General features: G+C 37.2%; 1 protein-coding gene across 3 annotated transcripts in view; it reads left to right on the top strand.

The window, feature by feature from the left end:
* CHD8 (chromodomain helicase DNA binding protein 8) overlaps positions 1 to 27497 on the top strand; it is a 279870-nt gene that overhangs the window by 5279 nt on the left and 247094 nt on the right. For all 3 annotated transcript variants that reach the window (XM_053702279.1, XM_053702277.1, XM_053702278.1), the window contains exons 2-10: positions 6903 to 7717; positions 7982 to 8344; positions 8742 to 8844; positions 10821 to 11100; positions 11267 to 11381; positions 12130 to 12315; positions 21920 to 21988; positions 26473 to 26528; positions 26630 to 26831. In XM_053702279.1, the coding sequence (XP_053558254.1) occupies positions 7028 to 7717; positions 7982 to 8344; positions 8742 to 8844; positions 10821 to 11100; positions 11267 to 11381; positions 12130 to 12315; positions 21920 to 21988; positions 26473 to 26528; positions 26630 to 26831 (2064 nt within the window). In that variant the 5' untranslated portion in view covers positions 6903 to 7027. The remainder of the gene's footprint in view (positions 1 to 6902; positions 7718 to 7981; positions 8345 to 8741; positions 8845 to 10820; positions 11101 to 11266; positions 11382 to 12129; positions 12316 to 21919; positions 21989 to 26472; positions 26529 to 26629; positions 26832 to 27497) is intronic.

Here is a 27497-nt window from a genome sequence, read left to right as displayed (position 1 = left end):
TCAAAAAGAAGAAAGTGCCACCTTTAAAAAATGGTGTATGCTGCTCTACAAAGTTAAAATAGCTTATATGATCTTCAAGCACAGGTATATAATTCTCAAAATTACTCCAGATGCAGATTTTACATTTCAACAGGTAGGTTTATCATTAGCAATGCCTTTACCATATATTATTGTACAGTAGCTTTCAGCAGTGCAGAGACTTCAATCAGAAAAGTAGTGATCCCAGCAATAATGTGAAGTTTATATACAGCGTGAAAAATCCCAGCATATACCTTCTTACCGATGAGTGTAAGATAGGGATTAGTATGACAGGGATACTGTTGGGTAATGGGTTACGGTATATTTGTAAAGTCACAGGTAACTGTATATCCAGCAACGTACTCACTGTTACAAAATGAACAGACGCTGATGTAGTGATCCTCTCAATGATGATAGGTAACCTGCCCTTAGTGCAAATACACGCAGGTGAAATCCTGAACCACCCTGTTTGCTCGGCGGATAGCGTTTCTTAAGCTGATAGTTTTTGAAGAAAAAACGAGTTTGGCCAAACTCAAGCGATCAATTGCTGTATAAATGAAGTCAAGTGATAAGAGGTTAGCAGCTAGTAAACTTTCAACGCGTTTCACCCGTGAATAGGGCTTTTTCAAGATAATAATACCAGCTGCTGATGAGCGTTCTAATATACCTATGCAATGCTTGTGATTGGTTCATTTTCAGATTTACCTCCTTAAGGTGGAATTGTTTTTTTCTCCATTTAAGAGGATGTTCCAACTGGTTTAATATACCTGTGCCGTGCTTGTTTTCAGTTTAACTTCTTTAAGGTGGAATAACTTTATCTCCTTTTTTTTTTTTTTTTTCTTTTTTCTTTTTTTTTTTTTAAAAAGGAATTATTTTGGATGTTTGATTTGACCCATATACAAAAAACTCATATAAAACCTTATCACCTTGGGTTGAGGTGTTTAGATTAAATAGTATTAATTTGTTAACCACATAAGATGGTTCTGTGCAACATCACAATAATAACAAAGTGATATGTTATCTGTAGGACATAAAGATCAATTCATACATATATTGAAATAATATGTGTAATTGCACAATGTGTAGAAAAATTAGCTATCACTATAATAACATCTGTGTTATTGCATAGTGACGATCTAATGTGAAAACACAAGTACCCCTTATACATATATAGAGAACTGTTGAATTAGTTAATGTTGTATCTGTACACATTACTCTTATAAGCTGTGTATAGTGGATAAAATAGATTTTATATCATGTATATTAAATACGAATAATATATCCACCTGATTATCTAGAGATACTTGTAATAGGTACCGGTATTGAAATAAATGTAAGGGGCTACTCATATATAATATATAAGAAAAGAGGTAAAAACTAAAATAATGAAGACAATGGAAAGACATGTGTATGGATCTACCTACTATTACCAATTCCTATATAGAAATATATTAAATTAAAGATATATTAGATTAACCAGACTTAGAGAAAAGGGGAGATAGCTAGTTCTGAGTTCAATCCATTGGGATATAATGTATCCATATAGTAAATTAGCTCTGCTTCTTTTCTAAGTAATTTTTGTTCAAAGTTTCCCCCTCTCCAGTCTGAACGTACTTTAGAGATGCCCCAAAATTGTAGATCTTTTAAGTTGTTACCATGTATTTCCCGAAAGTGATTATAGAGTTGATTATCTGGATTTCCCTTTTCTATACACCAAAGGTGTTTGCGAATTCTATCTCTCAACTTTCGGGTAATTTCACCTAAGTATATTAGATCACATGAACATCTCAACATGTATACTACTCCTTTTTGGGTGCACCTGATGATATCTCTTATAATAAATTATTTTCCTGTGTTAGGTACTATAAAAATTTTTTAATTTTGAACTGAATCCACAAGCTCTACATGTGAAGCAGGGGTAAAAACCTTTGATGTCCTGTCCATGTAGATCAACATCTTTAATCTTCTTCTTCAGTTTGCTCCTAAATTCGCTAGGTGCTAATTTAGTTTTTAGATTATTTGCTCTCCTATATATAATTTTTGGAAAGGGGGTAATTGCGTCTCCAATAATATGATCTGATTTCACAAGATGCCAATGTCTGTTATATATATATATATATATATATATATATATATATATATATATATATATATTTTTTTTTTTTTTATTTTTTTTATTTGATAATCACTGTTGTACTGTTATCAGTGGAACATTAATGATACTTGTGTTCTCAACATTTTTAGGTCTATTATAATTAATTAAGGTTTCTCTCTCTATGAGGTCTGTTCTTGTTTTTGCTTTATTTATGTTCCTTTGATCATAGCTCCTCTCTTGAAATCTTCTTCTTTCAAAGATAGCTATCTGTTATTCATAATCGCTTATTTTCTAACAGTTTTTTTTTAATTCTAAGGAATTGTCCGAAAGGTATATTATCAATCCACTTCTTGAAGAGGCAACTATTACCATGAATGTAGTTATTAGAATCAGCAGGCTTGAAGAAAGTTTTTGTTTGAAATTTGTCTGGATCAATAGCAATTTCAAGATCCAAAAATGTAATTAGTTCTTTACTATATTATTACGTGAACTTAAGACCTTTATTATTATTATTATTATTATTATTATTATTATTACTATTCATGTCATTAAACATCCCTATCAATTCAGATTCTTCACCCTGCCAGACAATAAGGATATCGTCAATAAATCTTTTTAAGAGGACATGACTCGCGCCGGGCCGTACCATAGGGATGAATCTCTCCTCCCAATCTCCCATAAAGAGATTGGCATAGCTCCGTCCGAATCTCGTCCCCATAGCAGTCCCCTCTATTTGGAGAAAGTAATCTCCATTAAACGAGAAATAGTTGTGCTCCAGAATAAATAGAATACTATCCAATATAAACTGTTTCTGAGATATGTGGATATCATTATCTTTTTCTAAAAAAAACTATGTATTGCCTCAATCCCTAGTTTGTGATCAATGGAGGTATAGAGAGAAGACACATCACATGATGATAAGATCATGTTGTTACTAATTGGAATATCTTTTAATATTTTTAAAACATGGGTAGAATCCTTGATACATGAATCTAGATTTTGCACATATTTTTGTAGAAACCTGTCGACATATTGTGACAGGTTTGAAATGAGAGAATTGATCCCGGATATGATCGGCCTTCCTGGGGGGTTATTTAGATCTTTATGTATCCTAGGTAGGAAATAAAATATTGGTATTTTGGGGTATTCGGGAGTTAAGAAAGCAAGTTCTTTTTTGTTTAAGATGTCATTATCTTTTCCCTTATTTAATAGTTTCAATAATTTTGAAGTAAAGGTTTTTGTTGGATCAAGGTCAAGTTTTCTATATGTCCTTTTTTTCTCCTAAAAGTCTATCTGCTTCTTGAACATATTTCTCCCTGCCCATGACTACAATCCCCCCCCCTTTATCAGTTTTATAATGATCTTCTCATTTATTCTTTAAATTGTCTGTCTAATGTTCCTGTTTATTCAGATTTGGGTTTAAGATCAGTATGTTTTATTGCTTCGGAGGAATTGGAGTTATTGGGGGTTGAATATATATTGCGTTCAGTTGGGTGTTTTAGAAAGTACCTTTTTAAGTGTAAGTATTCTAACAAACTGTTTAATATTGATATGTGTTTCAAACTTATTAAGTCTGGAGGTCGGTGCAAAAGACAGACCTAGATCTAAGACTTTTGTTTCATCTTTACTCAGTGGAATAGAACTTATATTGAAAACTCCTGATTTTGTTGTTGTTTCTATTTGTGTCTTTTTGGCTATCACATGAGGCATCTATGCAGCCACCAATCAGCAACTACTAAGCCTATTTCTATATGATTTTCAACAAAGGATATCAAGAAAATAAAGCACATTATATAATAGAAGTAAATTGGAAAGTTGTTTTAAAGTGCATGCTCTTTTTAAATCATAAAAGAAAAAAATTGGGTTTCGTGTCCCTTTTTAATATTAAAGGGACACTGAACTTTTTTCTATCGTGATTCAGATAGAGCATGCAATTTTAAGCAACTTTCTAATTTACTCCTATTATCAATTTTTCTTCGTTCTCTTGCTATTTTTATTTGAAAAAGAAGGCATCTAAGCTTTTTTTACTTTCAGAACTCTGGACAGCACTTTTTTATTGGTGGATGAATTTATCCACCAATCAGCAAGGACAACCCAGGTTGTTCACCAAAAATGGGCTGGCATCAAAACTTACATTGTTGCATTTCAAATAAAGATACCAAGAGAATGAAGAAAATTTGATAATAGGAGTAAATTAGAAAGTTGCTTAAAATTGCATGCTCTATCTGAATCACGAAGAAAATTTTTGGGTTCAGTATCCCTTTAAGTTATTTGTATTTACATTTTAATACCGTAATAGTAGTGTTTATAATCAATAAACTTGTGGGTCAAGGGGATTGAAGCATTATATATCTTCTTGAGGTGCACATAGCAGTGTTCTCCCAAAAAATTTTTTGTAAAGCTTGGTGGCGTTATTAAAGGGACAGTCTAGTCCAAAAAAAACTTTCATGATTCAGATAGGGCATGTAATTTTAAACAATTTTCCAATTTACTTTTTTCACCAATTTTTCTTTGTTCTCTTGGTATTCTTAGTTGAAATCTTAATTTAGGAGGTTCATATGCTAATTTCTTAGATCTTGAAGGCCGCCTCTTAAGAATGCATTTTAACAGGTTTTTCACCACTGGAGGGTGTTAGTTCATGTTTTTTTGCACGTGAAGTTACCTGGGAGCCATCACTGATTGGCTAAACTGCAAGTCTGTCAAAAGAACAAATAAAGGGGCAGTCTGCAGAGGCTTAGATACAAGATAATCACAGAGGTAAAAAATATATAAATATAACTGTTGGTTATGCAAATCTAGGGATTGGGTAAACAAGGGATTATCTAACTTTTAAAACAATAACAATTCTGGTGTAGCCTGTCCCTTTAAGTATTTGGGTAGGGGCTAGCAGTGTAATACATTGCAACATTAGAAATTTTTTTGTTATTTATAAATGTAACTTAAAGGTATATGAAACCCACATTTTTTTTTTTCTTACATGATTTAGATAAAACCACCAATCAGCAAGCACTACCCAGGTGCTGAACCATAAATATGCTGGCTCCTAAGCTTACATTCCTGCTTTTTCAAATAAAGATACCAAGAGAACGAAGAAAAATGATAATAGGAGTAAATTAGAAAGTTGCTTAAAACTGCATTCTCTATCTGAATCATGAAAGAGAAAAAAAAATGGGTTTCATATCATTTTAAAGGGAAAGTAAACCCATTTTATTCTTTCTTTCATGATTCAGATAGAGCATGCAATTTTAAGCAACTTTCTAATTTACTTTATTATCAATTTTTATTTGTTCTCTTGGTATCTTTATTTGAAAAAGTAAGAATGTAAGCTAAGGAGACGGCCTATTTTTGATTCAGCACCCTGGCTAGCTCTTGCTGATTGGTAGCTACATTTAGCCACCAATAAGCAAGTGCAAACCAGGTTCTGAACCAAAAATGGGCCGGCTCCTAACATTACATTTCTGCTTTCCAAATAAAGATATCAAGACAAGGAAGAAAATTTGATAATAGGTGTAAATTAGAAAGTTGCTTAAAATTGCAGGCTCTATCTGAATCGTGAACATTTTATTTTGATGTTAGTGTCTGTTTAAAGGGACAGTATACACCAATTTTAATTTAACTACTATAAAGAATATTATGCACAGATACTGATATAAAAATCCAGTATAAACCCTTTGAAAACTTACTTGGAAGCTCCAAGTTTAGCTCTGTTCAAAAGGTTAGCTGTAAAACCCACTAAAAGTGGGTGTATAGCAAAACAAAACAGACCCCCCCCCCTCTTCCTCCGCATATGAAGACTTTTTTTTTTTTTTTTTTTTAACACAAACGGGAGCAAACCGGAGTAGGTATACATCACTTTGGGGCTTGATTAGGAGTCTAGGGCAATGTTATTTAAAAATAAGCAAAACAATACATTTTATTTTTTAAAAAACCTGTATGGACTATATAAATGGATAATTTACAAAACATTTATGCAAAAAAATCTAGTGTATACTGTACCTTTTAAGCTATCCAGCACACAAATGAATTGCATTATTTTAACATAAAGTGATTGAATTATAACGTGTTCAATAAACATGAAGAAATTTTTTTTTCTAATTTTAGCTTAATATTGTCTTAACTTTTAACCAGGTGGGTGTGCCAATTTAATAGACCCTGTAGAGAAAACTGCTTGTCTGTCTTAATAGGAAGACTAAAGTGGAGCGGGCAGTGCACACCAATTTTTATATAACATGTAATAGACACTACTATAAAGAAAAATATGCACTGATACTGATCTAAAAAATACAGTATAAACCTTTTTAAAAACATACTTAGAGCTCCCAGTTTAGCACTGTTGATGAGTTTAGGCTGGGTCACCCAGTAAAAGGGGCTTAGAAAACAGAGCACACACAGATTACCAAAACAGGAGCAAGTAGGAATCTGTAGACTTCAGTCTACATCTGATACTTTGGGGCTTGGCTATGAGCACAATGATTATGAGCACAATGGTTATTTTTGGTTATCAGCACAATGTTAATAAAAAAATAATCAAAACTATACATTGTTAAAAAACACTCCCAGATGGGCTATATAAATGGATCATCTACAAAACAATTATGCAAAGAAAAATCTAGTTTACAATGTCCTTTTTTAATTTCTAACATTAGATTGTTCACTGCAGTGAGTGTTGGTGTCTTATACTTAGATTAAAATAATCACTAAAAATAAGTATGTGTATGGTTATACATTGTTTGCATGTAATTTACAAGTTATTTAAACATTTCTTTTTCTTTTAATTTTTATTTTACAGGCAATCATTCTTAACTCTTTTAGTTGTCGCCTTATTGTGGCTTCGGTAGTGACTGAATTTCATATTTGCTTACCCTTTCATACAGGGGAAGGCTCATTGCCTTCCCCTTTTATTGCTGAACAGAGATGGCTGACCCAATTATGGACTTATTTGATGATCCAAACCTGTTTGGTCTTGAATCTCTGACTGGGGATTCCTTCAGCAGAGATGGGCCAGACACAATAGATGAGGCCTTGGGCTTAAGTGGTGTACTGGAGCAACTGGTAGCAGAGAAAGCACAGCCAAGCACAGAACATATTACTAGTGAGGTTAAACCACAGCAAACCGAGCCTCTTGTCCTGCAAGACACATCTGCACTTGTCACCACCACTACCACCACCACAGAAACAACATTACCCTCTCAAGCCACTGTAAACCAAGAGCCTTTAAACCAAGGAAACCCGTTTATGGGGGCTACCAGTGCAGGAACAGGTGCCCCCAAAATTATGATTTTGAAGGCACCACCAGGAATGACTGTTGCAGGCTCTCCTATGACACAGATCCAGTCTCTAACTACTGGCCAGGCGCCAAATGGAGGCAAAGTGACCTTTGCTAAGGTGCTTACTGGAACTCCATTGAGACCAGGGGTTTCCATTGTATCTGGGAACACTGTACTGGCCAAAATGCCAAGTACAGTTGCTGGGAATCAGCCAGGAGTTTCTAGACCTGTCCGTCAGCTGCTACTTCAACCTATTCGCAGCCATCCGAGCACAGGTGCCACTGATGGCAACACAGGGATTAAACCTGGAGTCACTTTTACCTCAGCACCAGGACAGGTAAAATTATATTGAATGCAACACTTATTTCCCTATCTCTCTTTCACTATTTTTGTATTCTGTTCTCCCTATTGTTAACTTTACTGTTGCCTGTTGCTTTTTTTTCTATTTCGTTCCTGTTTAACTTTTTTTTTTTTTTTTTGTCCCTATCATTTTTTTCCTTTAAAATCTTTTTCATGTCTTTTTGTTTTCTATGTGCTGCATTATATCTTCTCTTTTTTCTCTGTTTGCTTTACAAACTAATCTCTCTCCTTTTCTGTTTAGGGTGATGCTAAGCGCATCACTCTGGTGCTGCAGCAGCCTAACCAAGCTGGTTCTGGGGCAATGCAGGGGCAGCGTCATGTTTTGCTTGGTGGTCTACCTGGAAAAATTGTCCTTCAAGGGAACCAGCTTGCAGCTCTAACTCAGGCCAAGAACCCTCAGGGGCAACCAGCCAAAGTTGTGACCATTCAACTACAAGTCCAGCAGCAACCGGGGACCACAGGACAAGCCCCACAGAAGTTTCAGATTGTTCAGCAGGCTTCCGGGGGATTGACACTTACACAAGCTGGACAGCAGACCCAAGTTCTCAATCAGCAGGGGGCACAAAGGCTTTCTGTCCCTCTCAAAGTTGTTCTGCAGCCACAGGTGAGCTGGGTTAAGGGGTATCCTATTTTTATTGGGTATATAATTTATGGGGATTTTTTGTGACATGGGTAACGCAGGTAAAATAGCATTGGACATCCTAAAAAGTTTTAGATCTAAGACAAAAACTTGTCATTGATTAAGAAAAAGGGCTGAGGAGGGCTATGTATGGATGGCAACCCTAATGAAAGCGCTAAGGAACTCCTCTTTGGAACAAAAGAAGTAAAATATGCTAAATATGTAGGTAATTTATTAAAGAATGTCCAAAATAATTTATCTATTATATATATATATATATATATATATATATATATATATATATATATATATATATATATATATATATATATATATATATATATATATAATATTTTTTTTTTTTTATTTTTTTTTTTTTTAGGCGGGTTCCTCCTTGAGTGCCACTCAAGGACTGTCAGTGGTAAAAGTCTTGAATGCCAGTGAAGTTGCAAGTCTCACATCAGGAAAGGCTGGAGCCTCTGGAGGTATGCCACCCCAAGTTTTTTTTTTTTATGAACTGTAAGACTTTTGATACCATCCAAAATGACTGTGTCACTGCAATAGATTAGAGCTGCAACAACTAATCAGCATAATCGATTATGAAAATAGTTGTCAACAAATCTCATAATCTATTAGTTGGTTTGCAATTAGTTGGTCTGTGCACAGCACCAGCTGCTTTATTCCAATGAGCTCCTGCACTTGGTATTGTATTTTATGGTTATGTCCTTAGCCTAAAGGATGTCTACAGACATTTTACGTTTTTTAGGACACTATATAAGTTTCTTTTTAAGTTTACAACTACTCCTGTCTTATGTGCAACCCAGAAATAAAATAGGAGTCATAATTTAATTTGTTTATATAAAATCAGGTGATTTGGGACTATGCTTTGCATGATATAGTGCTGAGCTTGTTATTTACACCTAGCCCTAGATTGATGGCATTTGTTATATGAATTGATGTCACTATTACCTGTTTGCACAATTTTTAGCGGATCGCTTGCTATTGCTGATATATGTACTCTATAGATAAATGTGTAAGGCTGTGTCCTTTAACTGATATATAGTCTTTAGCCCTTTTTTTTTTTTTCTTTCTATTTTTAATTAATTGCAATATGTACCAAATTCAACCTCTAAGTATATATCTGTTATTTTAAGAGTGGACTAGAAATGTTTCCACCTAACCTTATAGATAGTTATTTACCACTGCATATAAATAGTCAAGATATTTTTGTTAAAATGAAGTCCAAGCTTACTTTGTTGAGAGGCCCCTTGCATTGGCGGAGAACTAACAAAGATTAATAGCCCACCTTGTTGAAATTGGCAAAACCCTATTTATGCATCTTAGACACCTCAACACCATCTGAGCGCCTCTTCTATGCTGCAGGCAAAATAGTTATGTTGACATTTTTGCATTTCAATGCAAAGTTTATGAAAGAGTGAATAAAAGATTGTTATAAACAGTGGTAGTCTTCCTATTACGAGTTCTACCTCTTTTAAAACAGTTTGTGGTTTTGTTTTGCTTAAAGGGCCATAATACCCAATTGTTTAAACACTTGAAAGTGATGCAGTATAGCTGTAAAAAGCTGGCTATAAAATATCACCTGAAAACCTCTATGTAAAAAAGATATTTTACCTCAAAAATTCCTCAGTAGCCATATCCCATTATAAGGGACTAAGCAACAAATCAGTATTTCTGTCCTCGGACAGCGGAAGGAGCGAGCTTTCGTGCACACCTCTTATTTCCCATATTCCGTTTAAGGAAGTTTACTATGAACTCTCATTAGAGTTAAGTCAAATCTCATAAGATCACATTAAAGAGTTCATGACCTCAGAACTGTTGATGCTGATTGGCCGCTGTTTATTTCTTCATTTTTATTTATTTTTACCTGCAGCTGGGCAGCAGCTGAGTATAACTTTTTACACAGAACTTACTCTGCTGAGCTGAGGAGATTGTGAGGTAAAATACCTTCCTTTTTTACATAGAGATGCTCAGGTGATATTTTCCTGTCAGCTTTTTACAGTTATACTGCATCAGTTTCAAGTGATTTAGCATATGAGTATTATGTCCCTTTAATTATAAAAATTTGTTCTGCTGCTTAAAAAATTGGACCAACAGTTTTAATGTAAAGTTGTAAAGTTTTAGTGTGAAGTTTATGTTTATAACACTCAGTATGTGGATTTTATTTTAAATATAGGAAAACATTTCTTTCTTTATATTTTATCCGATTAGTCGATTAATCGAAAAAATAATCGGCCGATTAATCGATTATGAAAATAATCGTTGGTTGCACCCCTTCAATAGATTTGTCATTAATTCCTTTTACATGTAAATTTAGTTTGTTTAAAAAGCTTGGAGCTCCCCCCCTTGTGTGCTATGTACAATATTTACTATGAACTGGCATATGGCATTTTTTCATATAGTAATTAACCAAAGTCTTCCTCTTAAATCTCTGAACTTGCAGCTGGCGAATCCCGAAAGATGGAACACCAGAAGAAACAGGAGAAAGCCAACCGTATAGTGGCAGAAGCCATTGCCAGGGCTCGGGCTAGGGGTGAGCAGAACATTCCCCGAGTTCTGAATGAGGATGAACTTCCAAGTGTCAACCCTGATGATGATGATGACAGCAGCAGAAGAAAAAGAAAGAAGAAGAAGGGTGAGACTGGGGACCTGTCCAAAGATGACAGACCTAAAAAGTCAAAGGCGAGTGGAAGTTCTAGATCCAGAAGTAAAACCAAGCCAAGGTGAGAATACCTTTTGTATAATCCATTTTTTTGATGACTGCTTCTATTCTGGGGTGATAATATTAAATATCAAAATACTAATGATTTGTTACACGCAACAGAAGACTTGATGTAGCTATCAGCTAATGTTAATAGTTTAAATTCATATATTTTGATATTCCCCTAGTACAATTACTCCTATTGTGGGAAAGAAAAGAAAGCGGAACCTTTCTTCTGATAATTCTGATGCAGAGGTTGTTCCATCTCAGGCTTCTCCTGCTGAAGATGAAGAGAGCATTCAGGTATTCTGATAGCAGGGATTGTTTGTGTGTTCTGAGCTTTCATTTATGTAAAATCGATTTTAAGGGAAATCTCCTGAGGAAGCCAGGGGTATAGGTATATAAATCAGTGTTATGTGATATAGTTGATGAGCAAAGTTTTATAGTATAATCTCTCTTACATCAGCGCAAGCAATGTAACGGTCAATGGAGACCTTTAAATATAGATATCTAAATATTTTACAGGGGTTCCTAATGATATGAAAACTATTATACAACATTACCAAGAGTTTAAAGGGATATTAAAGAAAATGTGCTAATATGTTACATAGTTTTATTAATACACGGTTGGTTGTATATAACTGCGAAATGAGTTAAACACATAGTAAAAATCAGCTCCAGCGCAGTAATGCATAACTTGGAGCTAGCTTAACACAGCTAGTGTGCCATCTGGTACCACCAATCACCAGTTAACTCCCAGTGGTGCATTGCTGTTGCTGAGAATTTGTTCATGGTTTTTCACAAAAGGATATCAAAGAACAAAGTAAATTTGAGTGAATTTCAAAGCGTCTTAAAATTACATGCTCTCTCTGAATCCATAGACGTGTTATTTTGACTTTTATGTCCCTTTTAACAAATGTCATATTGAGGACACACACATTTTTTTTTAAGAAATCAATCTGAGCTAGCATTTGTATCCTTTTCCAAACAGTTCAAAAGTTATCATACACTTGATCTGCTAACAACCATAACTTTTTTTTTTTATGATTAGAAGAGACGGTCAAATCGCCAGGTAAAACGTAAGAAGTACACCGAAGACCTGGATATCAAAATAACAGATGATGAAGATGAAGAGGAGGTTGATGTAACAGGACCTGTGAAGGTTGAACCTGTTCTTTTTCCTGATCCTGCACAGATTCCTGATGAGTCTTTGCCAACCTCCATGCAGTTCTTTGTAGTAAGTGAAATCTAGATATTTATTTAGTTGATATATTTATTAAATAGCTACCAATCCATAGAATTGGCAACATAGAAAAAGTTTTATATAAGTACGGCAATGAGACACAGAATTGCAGTTTTAATTTGCTTATTTTGATAAACTGTAGATCTGGCTTGCATGCTATTGTCCCTTTCATTTAAAGGGATATGAAAGCCAAATTTTCTTTCATGTAATTAACAAGAGTCCATGAGCTAGTGACGTATGGGATATACATTCCTACCAGGAGGGGCAAAGTTTCCCAAACCTTACAATGCCTATAAATACACCCCTCACCACACCCACAAATCAGTTTTACAAACTTTGCCTCCAAGGGAGGTGGTGAAGTAAGTTTGTGCTAGATTCTACGTTGATATGCGCTCCGCAGCAAGTTGGAGCCCGGTTTTCCTCTCAGCGTGCAGTGAATGTCAGAGGGATGTGAAGAGAGTATTGCCTATTGAATGCAGTGTTCTCCTTCTACGGGGTCTATTTCATAAGGTTCTCTGTTATCGGTCGTAGAGATTCATCTCTTACCTCCCTTTTCAGATCGACGATATACTCTTATATTTACCATTACCTCTACTGATTCTCGTTTCAGTACTGGTTTGGCTTTCTACAAACATGTAGATGAGTGTCCTGGGGTAAGTAAGTCTTATTTTCTGTGACACTCTAAGCTATGTTGGGCACTTTATTTATAAAGTTCTAAATATATGTATTCAAACATTTATTTTGCTTGACTCAGAATGTTCAACTTTCCTTATTTTCAGACAGTCAGTTTCATATTTGGGATTATGCATTGAATTATCATATTTTTTCTTACCTCAAATATTTGGACTTTTTTCCCTGTGGGCTGTTAGGCTCGCGGGGGCTGAAAATGCTTCATTTTATTGCATCATTCTTGGCGCGGACTTTTTTGGCGCAAAAATTCTTTTCCGTTTCCGGCGTCATACGTGGTCGCCGGAAGTTGCGTCATTTTTTGACGTTATTTTGCGCCAAAAATGTCGGCGTTCCGGATTGTGGCGTCATTTTTGGCGCCAAAGCATTTAGGCGCCAAATAATGTGGGCGTCTTATTTGGCGCTAAAAAAAATATGGGCGTCGCTTTTGTCTCCACATTATTTTCAGTCTCATTTTTCATTTGCTTCTGGTTGCTAGAAGCTTGATATTTGGCATTCTTTCCCATTCCTGAAAGCTGGTCTTATAAGGAATTTGGATCTATTTTGCTTTATATGTTGTTTTTTCTCTTACATATTGCAAGATGTCTCGCGTTGCACTGAAGCCAGAAGATACTACAGGAAAATCCACTGCCTGCTGGTATCTACCAAAGCTAAGTGTATCTGCTGTAAACTTTTGGTAGCTATTCCTCCAGCTGTTGTTTGTAATAATTGTCATGACAAACTTGTTAAAGCAGATAATATTTCCTTTAGTAATGTACCATTGCCTGTTGCAGTTCCCTCAACATCTAAGGTGCAGAATGTTCCTGATAACATAAGAGATTTTTTTTCTGAATCCATAAAGAAGGCTTTGGTCTGTTATTTCTCCTTCTAGTAACGTAAAAAGTCTTTTTAAATCTTCTCTCTCTACAGATGAATTTTTAAATGAACACCATCATTCTGATTCTTTGGACTCTTCTGGTTCAGAGGATTCTATCTCAGAGATTGATGCTGTTAAATCTTCATATTTATTTAAGATGGAATTTATTCGCTCTTTACTTAAAGAAGTACTAATTGCTTTAGAAATAGAGGATTCTAGTCCTCTTGATACTAATTCTATACGTTTGGATAAGGTTTTTAAAGCTCCTGCGGGTTATTCCAGAAGTTTTTCCTGTTCTAATGCTATTCTGCAGTATTTCCAAAGAATGGGATAAATTGGGTAATTCATTTACTCCTAAACGTTTTAAGCAATTATATCCTGTGCCGTCTGACAGATTAGAATTTTGGGACAAAATCCCTAAAGTTGATGGGGGCTATTTCTACCCTTGCTAAACGTACTACCATTCCTACGTCAGATGGTACCTACCTCTTGTTAAGGATCCTTTAGATAGAAAAATTGAATCTTTTCTAAGAAAAAGCTTATCTGTGTTCAGGTAATCTTCTTAGACCTGCTATATCATTGGCTGATGTTGCTGCAGCTTCAACTTTTTGGTTGGAAACTCTAGCGCAAACAAGTAACAAATCGTGATTCTCATGATATTATTATTCTTCTCCAGCATGCTAATAATTTTTATCTGTGATGCCATTTTTGATATTATTAGAGTTGATGTTAGGTTTATGTCTCTGGCTATCTTAGCCAGAAGAGCTTTATGGATTAAGTCTTGGAATGCTGATATGGCTTCTATAATCAACTCTACTTTCCATTTCTTTCCAGGGAAACAAATTATTTGGTTCTCAGTTGGGATTCTATTATTTCAACTGTTAATGGTGGGAAGGAACTTTTTTACAACAGGATAAAAAATCTAAAGGTAAAAACAGGGCTAACAATCGGTTTTCGTTCCTTTCGTTTCAACAAAGAACAAAAGCCTGATCCTTCGTCCTCAGGAGCAGTTTCAGTTTGGAAACCATCTCCAGTCTGGAATAAATCCAAGCCTGCTAGAAAGGCAAAGCCTGCTTCTAAGTTCACATGAAGGTACGGCCCTCATTCCAGTTCAGCTGGTAGGGGGCAGGTTACGTTTTTTCAAAGAAATTTGGATCAATTCTGTTCACAATCTTTGGATTCAGAACATTGTTTCAGAAGGGTACAGAATTGGTTTCAAGATGAGACCTCCTGCAAAGAGATTTTTTTCTTTCCCCGTGTCCCAGTAAATCCAGTGAAAGCTCAAGCATTTCTGAAATGTGTTTCAGATCTAGAGTTGGCTGGAGTAATTATGCCAGTTCCCAGTTCCGGAACAGGGGATGGGGTTTTATTCAAATCTCTTCATTGTACCAAAGAAGGAGAATTCCTTCAGACCAGTTCTGGATCTAAAATTATTGAATCGTTATGTAAGGATACCAACGTTTCAAGATGGGTAACTGTAAGGACTATATTGCCTTTTGTTTCAGCAAGGGAATTATATGTCCACAATAGATTTACAGGATGCATATCTGCATATTCCGATTCATCCAGATCATTATCAGTTCCTGAGATTCTCTTTCTAGACAAGCGATTACCAATTTGTGGCTCTACCGTTGGCCTTGCTACAGCTCCAAGAATTTTCACAAAGATTCTCGGTGCCCATTCTGTCTGTAATCAGAGACAGGGTATTGTGGTATTTCCTTATTTGGACGATATCGTGGTACTTGCTCAGTCTTTACATTTAGCAGTGTCTCATACGAATCGACTTGTGTTGTTTCTTCAAGATCATGGTTGGAGGATCAATTTACCAAAAAGTTCTTTGATTCTCAAACAAGGGTAACCTTTCTGGGTTTCCAGATAGATTCAGTGTCCATGACTCTGTCTTTAACAGACAAGAGACGTCGTAAGAGCTTGTATTACAGCTTGTCGAAACCTTCAGTCTCAATCATTCCCTTCGGTAGCCTTATGCATGGAAATTCTAGGTCTTATTACTGCTGCATCGGACGCGATCCCCTTTGCTCGTTTTTCACATGCGACCTCTTCCAGCTCTGTATGCTGAACCAATGGTGCAGGGATTACACGAAGATATATCAACTAATATCTTTAAAACAGATTGTTCGACACTCTCTAACGTGGTGGAGCAGATCACCATCGTTAATTCAGGGGGCTTCTTTTGTTCTTGTGCTTTCCGACCTGGACTGTAATTTCAACAGAGCAAGTCTCACAGGTTGGGGAGCTGTGTGGTGGGGATCTCTGACGGCACAAGGAGTTTGGGAATCTCAGGAGGTGAGATTACCGATCAATATTTTGGAACTCCGTGCAATTTTCAGAGGCTCTTCAGTTTTGGCCTCTTCGTGAAGAGAGAATCGTTCATTTGTTTTCAGACAGACAATGTCACAACTGTGGCATACATCAATCATCAAGGAGGGACTCACAGTCCTCTGGCTATGAAAGAAGTATCTCGAATTTTGGGTTTGGGCGGAATCCAGCTCCTGTCTAATCTCTGCGGTTCATATCCCAGTGTAGACATATTGGGGAAGCGGATTATCTCAGTCGCCAAACGTTGCATCCGGGCGAATGGTCTCTCCACCCAGAGGTATTTCTTCAGATTGTCCAAATGTGGGGGCTCCCAGAGATAGATCTGATGGCCTCTCATCTAAACAAGAAACTTCCCAGGTATCTGTCCAGATCCCGGGATCCTCAGGCGAGGCAGTGGATGGCATTATCACTTCCTTGGAAGTATCATCCTGCCTATATCTTTCCGCCTCTAGTTCTTCTTCCAAGAGTAATCTCCAAGATTCTGAGGGGAATGCTCGTTTGTTCTGCCTAATAGCTCCGGCATGGCCTCACAGGTTTTGGTATGCGGATCTTGTCCGGATGGCATCTTGCCAACCATGGACTCTTCCGTTAAGACCAGACCTTCTGTCCGCAAGGTCCTTTTTTCCATCCGGATCTGAAATCCTTAAATTTAAAGGTATGGAGAATGAACGCTTGATTCTTGGTCAAAGAGGTTTCTCTGACTCCGTTGATTAATACTATGTTACAGGCTGTAAATCTGTATCTCGAGAGATATATTTATAGAGTCTGGAAGACTTATATTTCTTGGTGTCTTTCTCATCATTTTTCTTGGCATTCTTTTGGAATACCGAGAATTTTACAGTTTCTTCAGGATGGTTTAGATAAGGGTTTGTCCGCAAGTTCTTTGAAAGGACAAATCTCCGCTCTTTCTGTTCTTTTTCACAGAAAGATTGCTATTCTTCCTGATATTCATTGTTTTGTACAAGCTTTGGTTCGTATAAAACCTGTCATTAAGTCAATTTCCTCCTCCTTGGAGTTTGAATTTGGTTCTGGGAGCTCTTCAAGCTCCTCCGTTTGAACCTATGCATTCATTGGACATTAAATTACTTTCTTGGAAAGTTTTGTTCCTTTTGGCCATCTCTTCTGCTAGAAGAGTTTCTGAATTATCTGCTCTTTCTTGTGAGTCTCCTTTCTGATTTTTCATCAGGATAAGGCGGTGTTGCGAACTTCTTTTGAATTTTTACCTAAGGTTGTGAATTCCAACAACATTAGTAGAGAAATTGTGGTTCCTTCATTATGTCCTAATCCTAAGAATTCTAAGGAGAAATCGTTTGCATTCTTTGGATGTGTTAGAGCTTTGAAATATTATGTTGAAGCTACGAAATCTTTCCGTAAGACTTCTAGTCTATTTGTTATCTTTTCCGGTTCTAGAAAAGGCCAGAAAGCTTCTGCCATTTCTTTGGCATCTTGGTTGAAATCTTTAATTCATCTTGCCTATGTTGAGTCGGGTAAAATTCCGCCTCAGAGAATTACTGCTCATTCTACTAGGTCAGTATCTACTTCCTGGGCGTTTAGGAATGAAGCTTCGGTTGACCAGATCTGCAAAGCAGCAACTTGGTCCTCTTGCATACTTTTACTAAATTCTACCATTTTGATGTATTTTCTTCTTCTGAAGCAGTTTTTGGGTAGAAAGTTCTTCCAAGGCAGCGATTTCAGTTTGAATCTTCTGCTTATGTTTTTCGTTAAACTTTATTTTGGGTGTGGATTATTTTCAGCAGGAATTGGCTGTCTTTATTTTATCCCTCCCTCTCTAGTGACTCTGTGTGGAAAGATCCACATCTTGGGTAGTCATTATCCCATACGTCACTAGCTCATGGACTCTTGTTAATTACATGAAAGAAAACATAATTTATGTAAGAACTTACCTGATAAATTCATTTTCTTTCATATTAACAAGAGTCCATGAGGCCCACCCTTTTTTGTGGTGGTTATGATTTTTTTGTATAAAGCACAATTATTCCAATTCCCTTTTTTTTATATGCTTCGCACTTTTTTTCTTATCACCCCACTTCTTGGCTATTCGTTAAACTGATTTGTGGGTGTGGTGAGGGGTGTATTTATAGGCATTTTAATGTTTGGGAAACTTTGCCCCTCCTGGTAGGAATGTATATCCCATACGTCACTAGCTCATGGACTCTTGTTAATATGAAAGAAATGAATTTATCAGGTAAGTTCTTACATAAATTATGTTTTTTATTTGATGATTCAGATAGAGCATGCACTTTTCACCAACTTTCTAATTAACTCCTATTATCAATTTTTCTTTGTTCTCTTGGTATCCCTTATTTGAAAAAGCAGTAATGTAAGCTTAGGAGCCAGCCCATTTTAGGTTCAGTACCCTGGATAGCGCTTGCTTATTGCTGAAGCTAAATGTAGCCACCAATTAGCAAGCGCTACCCTGGTGCTGAACCAAAAATGGGCTGGCTCCTAAGCTTTACATTCCTGCTTTTCAAATAAAGATGGCAAGAGAATGAAGAAAAATTGATAATAGGAGTAAATTAGAACGATGCTTAATAATTCATGCTCTATTTGAATCATGAAAGAAAAAATGTGAGTTTCATATCCCTTTTAATGACCTCTGTGAAAGTAAGACGTAGCATACTAGAGCCTAGAAAGAGTTTTAAGTAGGTAGTGTTAAGAAGTACCTTGATTGAAATAGACTAGCTTTGTTTTTAGGAAGTGGCTTTATTTCAAACCAGGGCACACAAGCATTTTAAAAAAATATTTTGATGATTATTTTTTCCAACTGCTATTCATATTAATGGTTAATTTGTCTTCCCACATATCAAACATAGATTAAGGAACTTGCATATCTGATATTGGGTTAATGTGATCCTTAGATGGCCCATGTGATAGCTGTGACAGGGTTTTGTAATATCAGGTTTGCCATTGATGCAGCGGTTTGTTGTATCATGTATGGTATTATTTATGTTTACAAGAGATAAGTGTTATAGATCCTTTTTGTGTCTTTGCCTACTATAGTCCTGACCAAAAGTTTTGAGTGACCCAAATATTAATGTTCACAAAGTCTGCTGCTTCAGTGTTTTTAGATCCTTTTTGTCAGATGTTACTATGGTATACTGAAGTTTAATTACAAGCATTTCATGAGTGTCAAAGGTTTTTATTGACAAATATGTTTATACAAAGAGTCAATATTTGCAGTGTTGACCCTTCTTTTTAAAGACCTCTGCAATTCGCACTGGCATGCTGTCAGTGAACTTCTGGGTGACATCCTGACTGATGGCAGCCAATTCTTGCATAGCCAATGCTTGGAGTTTGTCAGAATATGTGTGGTTTTTTTTTTTTTTTTTTGCTCACCCGCCTCTTGAGGATTGACCACAAATTCTCAATAGGATTAAGGTCTGGGGAGTTTCCTGGCCATGGACCCAACATTTTGATGTTTTGTTCCCCAAACCACTTGGTTATAACTTTTGCCTTATGGCAAGGTGCTCCATCATGCAGCGCTCACCTTTTCTTCTCCGGGCAAGGATTTTTCCAGATGCCCCTAACAATCGGAAAAGGGATTCAGAGAGAAAATGACTTTACCCCAGTCCTCTGCAGTCCAATACCTGTACCTTTTGCAGAATATCAGTCTGTCCCTGATGGTTTTTCCTGGAGAGAAGTGGCTTCTTTGCTGCCCTTCTTGACACCAGGCCATCCTTCAAAAGTCTTGGCCTCACTGAGCGTGCAGATGCAATTACACCTGCCTGCTGCCATTCCTGAGCAAGCTCTGCACTGGTGGTACCCTGATCCCGCAGCTGAATCAACTTTAAGAGACGGTCCTGGCGCTTGCTGGACTTTCTTGAGCGTCCTGAAGCCTTCTTCATATCAATTGAACCTCTGTTTTTTGGGGGGATTAAGTTAATTTTCATGGCAAAGAGGGACTTTGCAATTAATTGCTATTGATCTGATCACTCTTCATAACATTCTGGAGTATATGCAATTTGCCATCATAAAAACTGAAGCAGCAGACTTTGTGAAAATTAATATTTGTGTCATTCTCAAAACTTTTGGCCAGGACTATACACTCCTAAAAGTAAAATTTCCTGGTGTTGAAAGTGGAAGACTCCATGAAGTATCGTTGGCTGCCATTTAAAATTTAAAGGGACATGGAACCCCCAAAATGTTATCTGTTATGATTCACATGCAGCATACAGTTTTTAACAACTTTCCAATGTACTTCTATTATCTAATTTGCTTTGTTCTCTTGGTATCCTTTGTTAAAAAGGATACTTAGGTAGGCTCAGGAGCTGGAAGCTAGTTGCTGAGTGGTGACTGCACATATATGCCCCTTTTCATTGGTTTACCAATGTGTTCAGCTAGCTCCCAGTAGCTTATTGCTGCTCCTTCAATTAAGGATGCAAAGAGAATGAAGCAGAACTGATAAATCAATCTCTCTCTCTCTCTCTATATATATATATATATATATATATATCTATCATAATAGTAGCAAATTGGAAAGTCGTTTCAAATTGTATGCTCTATCTGATTCATAAAAGAGAAAAATTAGTTTCATATTCCATTAAGCACTGTACGTGTTTGATATATATGTTTTTTTGTTTTTTTTTTACCTTTTGAATAAAGTTTTACAAGCAGTTGTGCTTTTACTTTCTTTTAATTAGTTGATAATATGTAATAATATTCTTATTAGCTTAGAACTGTGCTGTTGTTACAATGTATGCAAATGTTTATTAGAATTGTCTTTAGATGCACTTTTTTTATTTATTTATTTTAGTCCCTTCAGCTTAGTTATAGGTGAAACTGTGTTGCTGGGGAAATGAGAAAATAAGATGGAGAAGTGAAATACTGTACATTGAAAGAGTTATCAGTGACTAATGTTTAGCATTGTTTTTGATTTGTTAGCACAGATGTTAAAAGCAAAATAATAGTAATTTTAAAAGTACTTTTTAAAAACCACTTCAGTTTGATGCCCACAAAGCATGTTGAAGGCGAAATAATTGCATGCAACAATGAGCTCCGTTTATTGAACGGGTGCAGATTTTCTACTTTTAAAGCCAATGAGTGTTGTAAGACAATTTCACTTAGGGCAGGCCACTCTTTCTTAAGATGTTATTCAATAATGTGGAAGTGTTAATAATTCATTCAAAGCAAAGATTAGTCTGAGAATAACATGTACTGTAGATAGATTTATTTATTTTTTCCCCAAAATCTCATTAAATGTTTAAATATTCACAAAATAAATGTAAAGTTTTTGGGGTCGATTTATTAAGCAGCAGATGCTGCATAGATACTCCCATTGATTCTGGTCCGCCGGAAACGGAAGTTAAGAAGCAGCGGGCTGCATTTAGGGAGTTGCCATGTGGTAACTTAGGTTACCTTCTCTGCTGTGGCCAATTGGGGACAGTTTTATAAATAGGTCACTAGAGTATGCAGCCAATGGCTGTGTGGGATATAACAGTGTTCAGCACTTCCATTTCTAACAGAAACTGAAAAGCTCATTATTTCAGAGTAAAATTACAGGAAAAGGGGACAAAATAAATAACTAAAGTATATTGCAGATTTTTTTTTTTTTTTTTTATATATACGATTTATCATTTTATATTACCACCTCCGAAATGTTTAATGTCCCTTTTTTTAATATGTTGTGGTTTCTGGGTGATTGGAGCCACACTCTCCAATTTAATCTTCTTCTTTCTTCTTCTTCTTCCCTCCTCTTAGGAAAACCCAAGTGAAGAAGATGGTGCTGTTGTGGATAAAATTCTTTCTATGAGGGTGGTTAAAAAAGAGGTAAGAACACTGAAGCATAACCTTGCAATATGTAGGCTAATCCTATCTCATTTTATTAAAGGGACAGTCTAGTCAAACTTAAGCTTTAATGATTCAAATAGGGTATGCAATTTTAAATAACTTTCCAATTTACTTGTATCATCAACTTTGCTTTGTTCTCATGGTATCCTTCCCCCCAACCACCTTCCCCCCAACCACTGAGAATGAAGTGAGTTCCCTAATATCTTCCTCACACCTCACTACATGCCCCCTTGACCCTATCCCTTCACATCTAATACCCTCTCTGTCCTCTACCCTCACCCCAGCTCTTACTCACATATTCAACCAATCCCTTACTACTGGGTCATTTCCATCATCATTCAAACATGCAAAGGTCACCCCCATCCTCAAAAAACCCTCCCTCGACCCCAATTCTCCTGCAAACTACCGCCCCATATCACTACTTCCGCTAGCTTCTAAAGTCCTAGAAAAACTAGTTTTCGATCGCCTAACACACTTCCTATCCTCCAACTCACTGCTTGACCCCCTGCAATCTGGCTTCCGTCTCCAACACTCAACTGAGACTGCCCTCACCAAAGTTACGAACGATCTTCTTTCTGCTAAAAACAATGGCCACTATTCTATTCTTATCTTACTTGACCTGTCTGCTGCATTTGACACTGTTGACCATCCCCTCCTCTTACGGACTCTCAGCTCCCTTGGACTCTGTGACATTGCCCTCTCCTGGATCCACTCTTATCTCTCTAATAGATCCTTTTCTGTCTCATTTGCTGGCGACTCATCCTCTCCACTGCCTCTGTCTGTTGGAGTACCTCAAGACTCTGTTCTAGGCCCTCTACTCTTCTCTATTTATACTTCCTCGCTGGGTCAACTTATTAGTAGCTATGGCTTCAACTATCACCTCTATGCTGATGATACTCAGATCTACCTATCCACTCCTGCACTCTCTCCGTCTGTCCTTTCCCACATCAGCAGCTGCTTATCTGGCATTTCTTCCTGGATGGCCTCTCACCACCTAAAAATCAACATGTCCAAGACTGAGCTTCTTCTAATCCCCCCAACTAATTCTACTCCAGTTTCTAACTTTACTATCACTGTCGGTGACACCACTATCTCCCCATCACCCCAAGTCCGCTGCCTTGGAGTTACACTCGACTCCAATCTGTCCTTCATACCCCACATCCAATCGCTCTCTTCATCCTGTCGCAACCACCTACGCAATATCTCCAAAATCCGTCCTTTTCTGAGCGCTGAAACTACTAAACAGCTAATCCATTCCCTAGTAATTTCCCGGCTTGACTACTGTAACAACCTACTAACTGGCCTTCCTCTCTCCCGCCTCTCCCCCCTTCAATCCATACTAAATGCCTCTGCTAGGCTAATCCACCTCTCCCGACGCTCTGTATCTGCCGCACCCCTCTGTGAGTCCCTTCACTGGCTCCCCATTCACAGCAGAATTAAATTCAAAATTCTCACTTTGACCTACAAAGCCCTTACCAATGCAGCCCCCCCATACCTGTCCTCACTCATCAACAAATATACTCCAGCCCGTCCCCTAAGATCCAACAACGATCTACTCCTTGCCTCTTCTACCATCACCTCCTCTCATGCTAGACTACAGGACTTCTCTCGTGCGGCACCAACCCTCTGGAACGCACTTCCTCGTGCTATCAGACTTTCCTCCAACCTCTCCTCCTTTAACCCCTTAACGACCAAGGACGTACGCCACACGTCCTCTAAAAAAATACACTTAATGACCGAGGACGTGTGGCGTACGTCCTTGGTGTGGAAAGCAGCTGGAAGCGATCCTGCTCGCTTCCAGCTGCTTTCCGGTTATTGCAGTGATGCCTCGATATGGAGGCATCCTGCAATAACCCCCCTTGGCCATCCGATGCAGAGAGAGCCACTCTGTGGCCCTCTCTGCACCGGACATCGATGGCCGGTATCGTTGGTGGGTGGGAGCTTACGTGGGAGGCGGGTGGGCGGCCATCGATGTTGTGTATGGAGTGGAGGGGGGCGGGATCCACGGGGGCGCGCGCGTGCACGGGGTTTGGAGGGCGGGCGCGTGCACGGGGCGGGAGCGGGTGGGAACCGCTACACTACAGAAAAACATAGTAAAAAGTATTCAAAAAAAATAAAGTTTAAACTTTAAAAAATATAATCTCAGGGATCTGGAAGGGGTGGGGGGTTGGTCTTGGTGGGGGGGAAAGCTACACTACAGAAAATTGCTTTTTTTTAATAAAATGGCACTTTTTTTGCAAAACTGGGTACTGGCAGACAGCTGCCAGTACCCAAGATGGCGCCCATTAAGCAGAGGGAAGGGTTAGAGAGCTGTGAGGTTGGGGTCTAAGGGGGGATCATACACATCAGCATATGTAAATATGCTTTTTTTTTTAAAAAAAAAAATGGCCAAATACCTTTTATTTTAGTACTGGCAGAGGCGGGGACAATTGTGGGGTGGGGGAGGGAAGAGAGCTGTTTGGGAGGGATCAGGGGGTCTGATGTTTCAGGTGGGAGGCTGAGCTCTACACTAAAGATAAAATTAACCCTGCAAGCTCCCTACAAGCTACATAATTAACCCCTTCACTGCTAGCCATAATACACGTGTGATGCGCAGCGGCATTTAGAGGCCTTCTAATTACCAAAAAGCAATGCCAAAGCCATATATGTCTGCTATTTCTGAACAAAGGGGATCCCAGAGAAGCATTTACAACCATTTTTGCCATAATTGCACAAGCTGTTTGTAAATAATTTCAGTGAGAAACCTAAAATTGAGAAAAATTTAACTTTTTTTTTTAATTTGATCGCATTTGGCGGTGAAATGGTGGCATAAAATATACCAAAATTGGCCTAGATCAATACTTGGGGTTGTCTACTACACTACACTAAAGCTAAAACTATCCCAAAAAGCTCCCTACATGCTCCCTAATTAACCCCTTCACTGCTGGGCATAATACACGTGTGGTGCGCAGTGGCATTTAGCGGCCTTCTAATTACCAAAAAGCAACGCCAAAGTCATATATGTCTGCTATTTCTGAACAAAGGGGATCCCAGATAAGAATTTACAACAATTTATGCCATAATTGCACAAGCTGTTTGTAAATAATTTAAGTTAGAAACCAAAAGTTTGTGAAAAAATTTGTGAAAAGTGAACGCTTTTTTGTATTTGATTGCATTTGGCGGTGAAATGGTGGCATGAAATATACCAAAATGGGCCTAGATCAATACTTTGGGTTGTCTACTAAAAAAAAATATATACATGTCAATGGATATTCAGAGATTCCTGAAAGATATCAGTGTTCTAATGTAACTAGCGCTAATTTTGAAAAGAAATGGTTTGGAAATAGCAAAGTGCTACTTGTATTTATGGCCCTATAGTTTACAAAAAAAGCAAAGAACATGTTAACATTGGGTATTTCTAAATTCAGGACAAAATTTAAAAACTATTTAGCATGGGTGTTTTTTTGTGGTTGTAGATGTGTAACAGATTTTGGGGGTCAAAGTTAGAAAAAGTGTGTTTTTTTCCATTTTTTCCTCATATTTTATAATTTTTTTTATAGTAAATTATAAGATATGATGAAAATAATGGTATCTTTAGAAAGTCCATTTAATGGCGAGAAAAACGGTATATAATATGTGTGGGTACAGTAAATGAGTAAGAGGAAAATTACAGCTAAACACAAACACCTCAAAAATGTAAAAATAGCCTTGGTCCCAAACGGACAGAAAATGGAAAAGTGCTGTGGTCATTAAGGGGTTAAACGCTCCCTAAAGACCTTCTTGTTCAGGGAAGCCTATAACCAAATCAGTAACTAATGAATTCCACTTGCCTAATAGTTGCCCTCATCTAACTTCACACTAACATCACTCCCACCTTTGCAGTCCCCACCTCCTGTTTCTCACCCTCCTACCCATTTAGATTGTAAGTTCCCACGGGAACAGGGCTCCCAATTCCTCCTGTATTTGTTTGTTAAATTTTGTCTGGTGTCTCATATTGTACTGTCCTTTTATCTTTGTTACCTATGAACAGCGCTGCGGAATCTGTTGGCGCTTTATAAATAAAGAATAATAATAATAATGGTATTTGTTGACAGCTAACCCTATATAGGCTCATGCAAATTTATAAGCCCTTGAAGGCGTAGTTTTTCACAGCTAGAGACTGCGCTAGTTCATGCGTGCCATATAGATAGCATTGTGCTCACGCCCGTGGAGTTATTTATGAGTCAGCACTGATTGGCTAAAATGCAAGTCTCAAAAGACTTAGATACAAGGTAATCAGAGGTAAAAAGTATATTAATATAACCATGTTTGTTATGCAAAACTGGCGAATAGGTAATAAAGGGATTATCTATCTAAACAACACAAATTCTGGAGTAGACTGTCCCTTTTTAACATTAGTAAGCATTTTTATTACAGGATATTTATGTTATTGTGACTTTTGGTTATCATCTTCCCTCCTTCCTTTTTTTATTTTTTTATAATAGCTTTCTTCTGGAGCTTATTTTGATGCTGAGGAATTTTTTGTCAAGTATAAAAATTAGTAAGTATATGTATTTTATACACTTGTATTTTTATCTTTTTTTTGCTTTTTTGTTGTTTTTTTTTTTTCAACATACTAATAAATCTCCCTGCCCCCCTCAGTTCCTACCTTCATTGTGAATGGGCCACCATTGAGCAGCTGGAGAAGGATAAACGCATTCATCAGAAGCTCAAACGCTTCAAGGCCAAGATGGCTCAGATGCGACATTTCATGCTAGAGGATGAGGAGTCTTTCAACCCTGACTATGTAGAGGTGGATCGGATCCTTGATGAGTCACATAGCATTGACAAGGACAATGGGGAGGTAAGTTATCTCCCTGCCCTGTCAATATGTCTTTTTATTCATTTATTCCATGCCTTCTCTTCTATCAATATCTATCGATTTACCCTCTGTATGCTTCTGAGAATTATGTTGATGCATTACAAATAAAGTTATAAATAATATTCCAAGATCAATCAATACTTTGCTTGAGATCTAAATCTGGGCCATCCATGTTGTGCTGTCCAGAGGTCTGAACCAAAAAATAAGCTTAGATGCCTTCTTTTTCAAATAAAGATAGCAAGTGAACAAAGAAAAATTAATAATAGGAGTAAATTAGAAAGTTGCTTTAAAATTGCATGCTCTATCTGAATCACAAAAGAAAATTGGGTTCAGTGTCCCTTTAACTGTAAAAAGCAGACAGGAAAATATCACCTGAACATCTCTATGTAAAAAAGGAAGATATTTTACCTCACAATTTCCTCAGCTCACCAGAGTAAGTGATGCAGGGAAAAAAAAAAAAAGTAAGGAACAGCAGCCAATCGGCATTAGCAGTGCTGAGATCATGAACTGTTTTACTGTGATCTCATGAGATTTCATAATAAGCTTCCTTAAACTGAATAGAGAAATAACATGAGTGTGCATGAGGCTCACTCCCTTGCAGGTCCCGGGACAGGCATACTGATTTGCTGCTTAAAGTCCTTTACAATG

Source organism: Bombina bombina, chromosome 2 (genome assembly GCF_027579735.1).
Source record: "Bombina bombina isolate aBomBom1 chromosome 2, aBomBom1.pri, whole genome shotgun sequence".
In the NCBI taxonomy this organism is placed as follows: Eukaryota; Metazoa; Chordata; class Amphibia; order Anura; family Bombinatoridae; genus Bombina; species Bombina bombina.
This window is presented reverse-complemented; position numbering and strand designations above follow the sequence as displayed.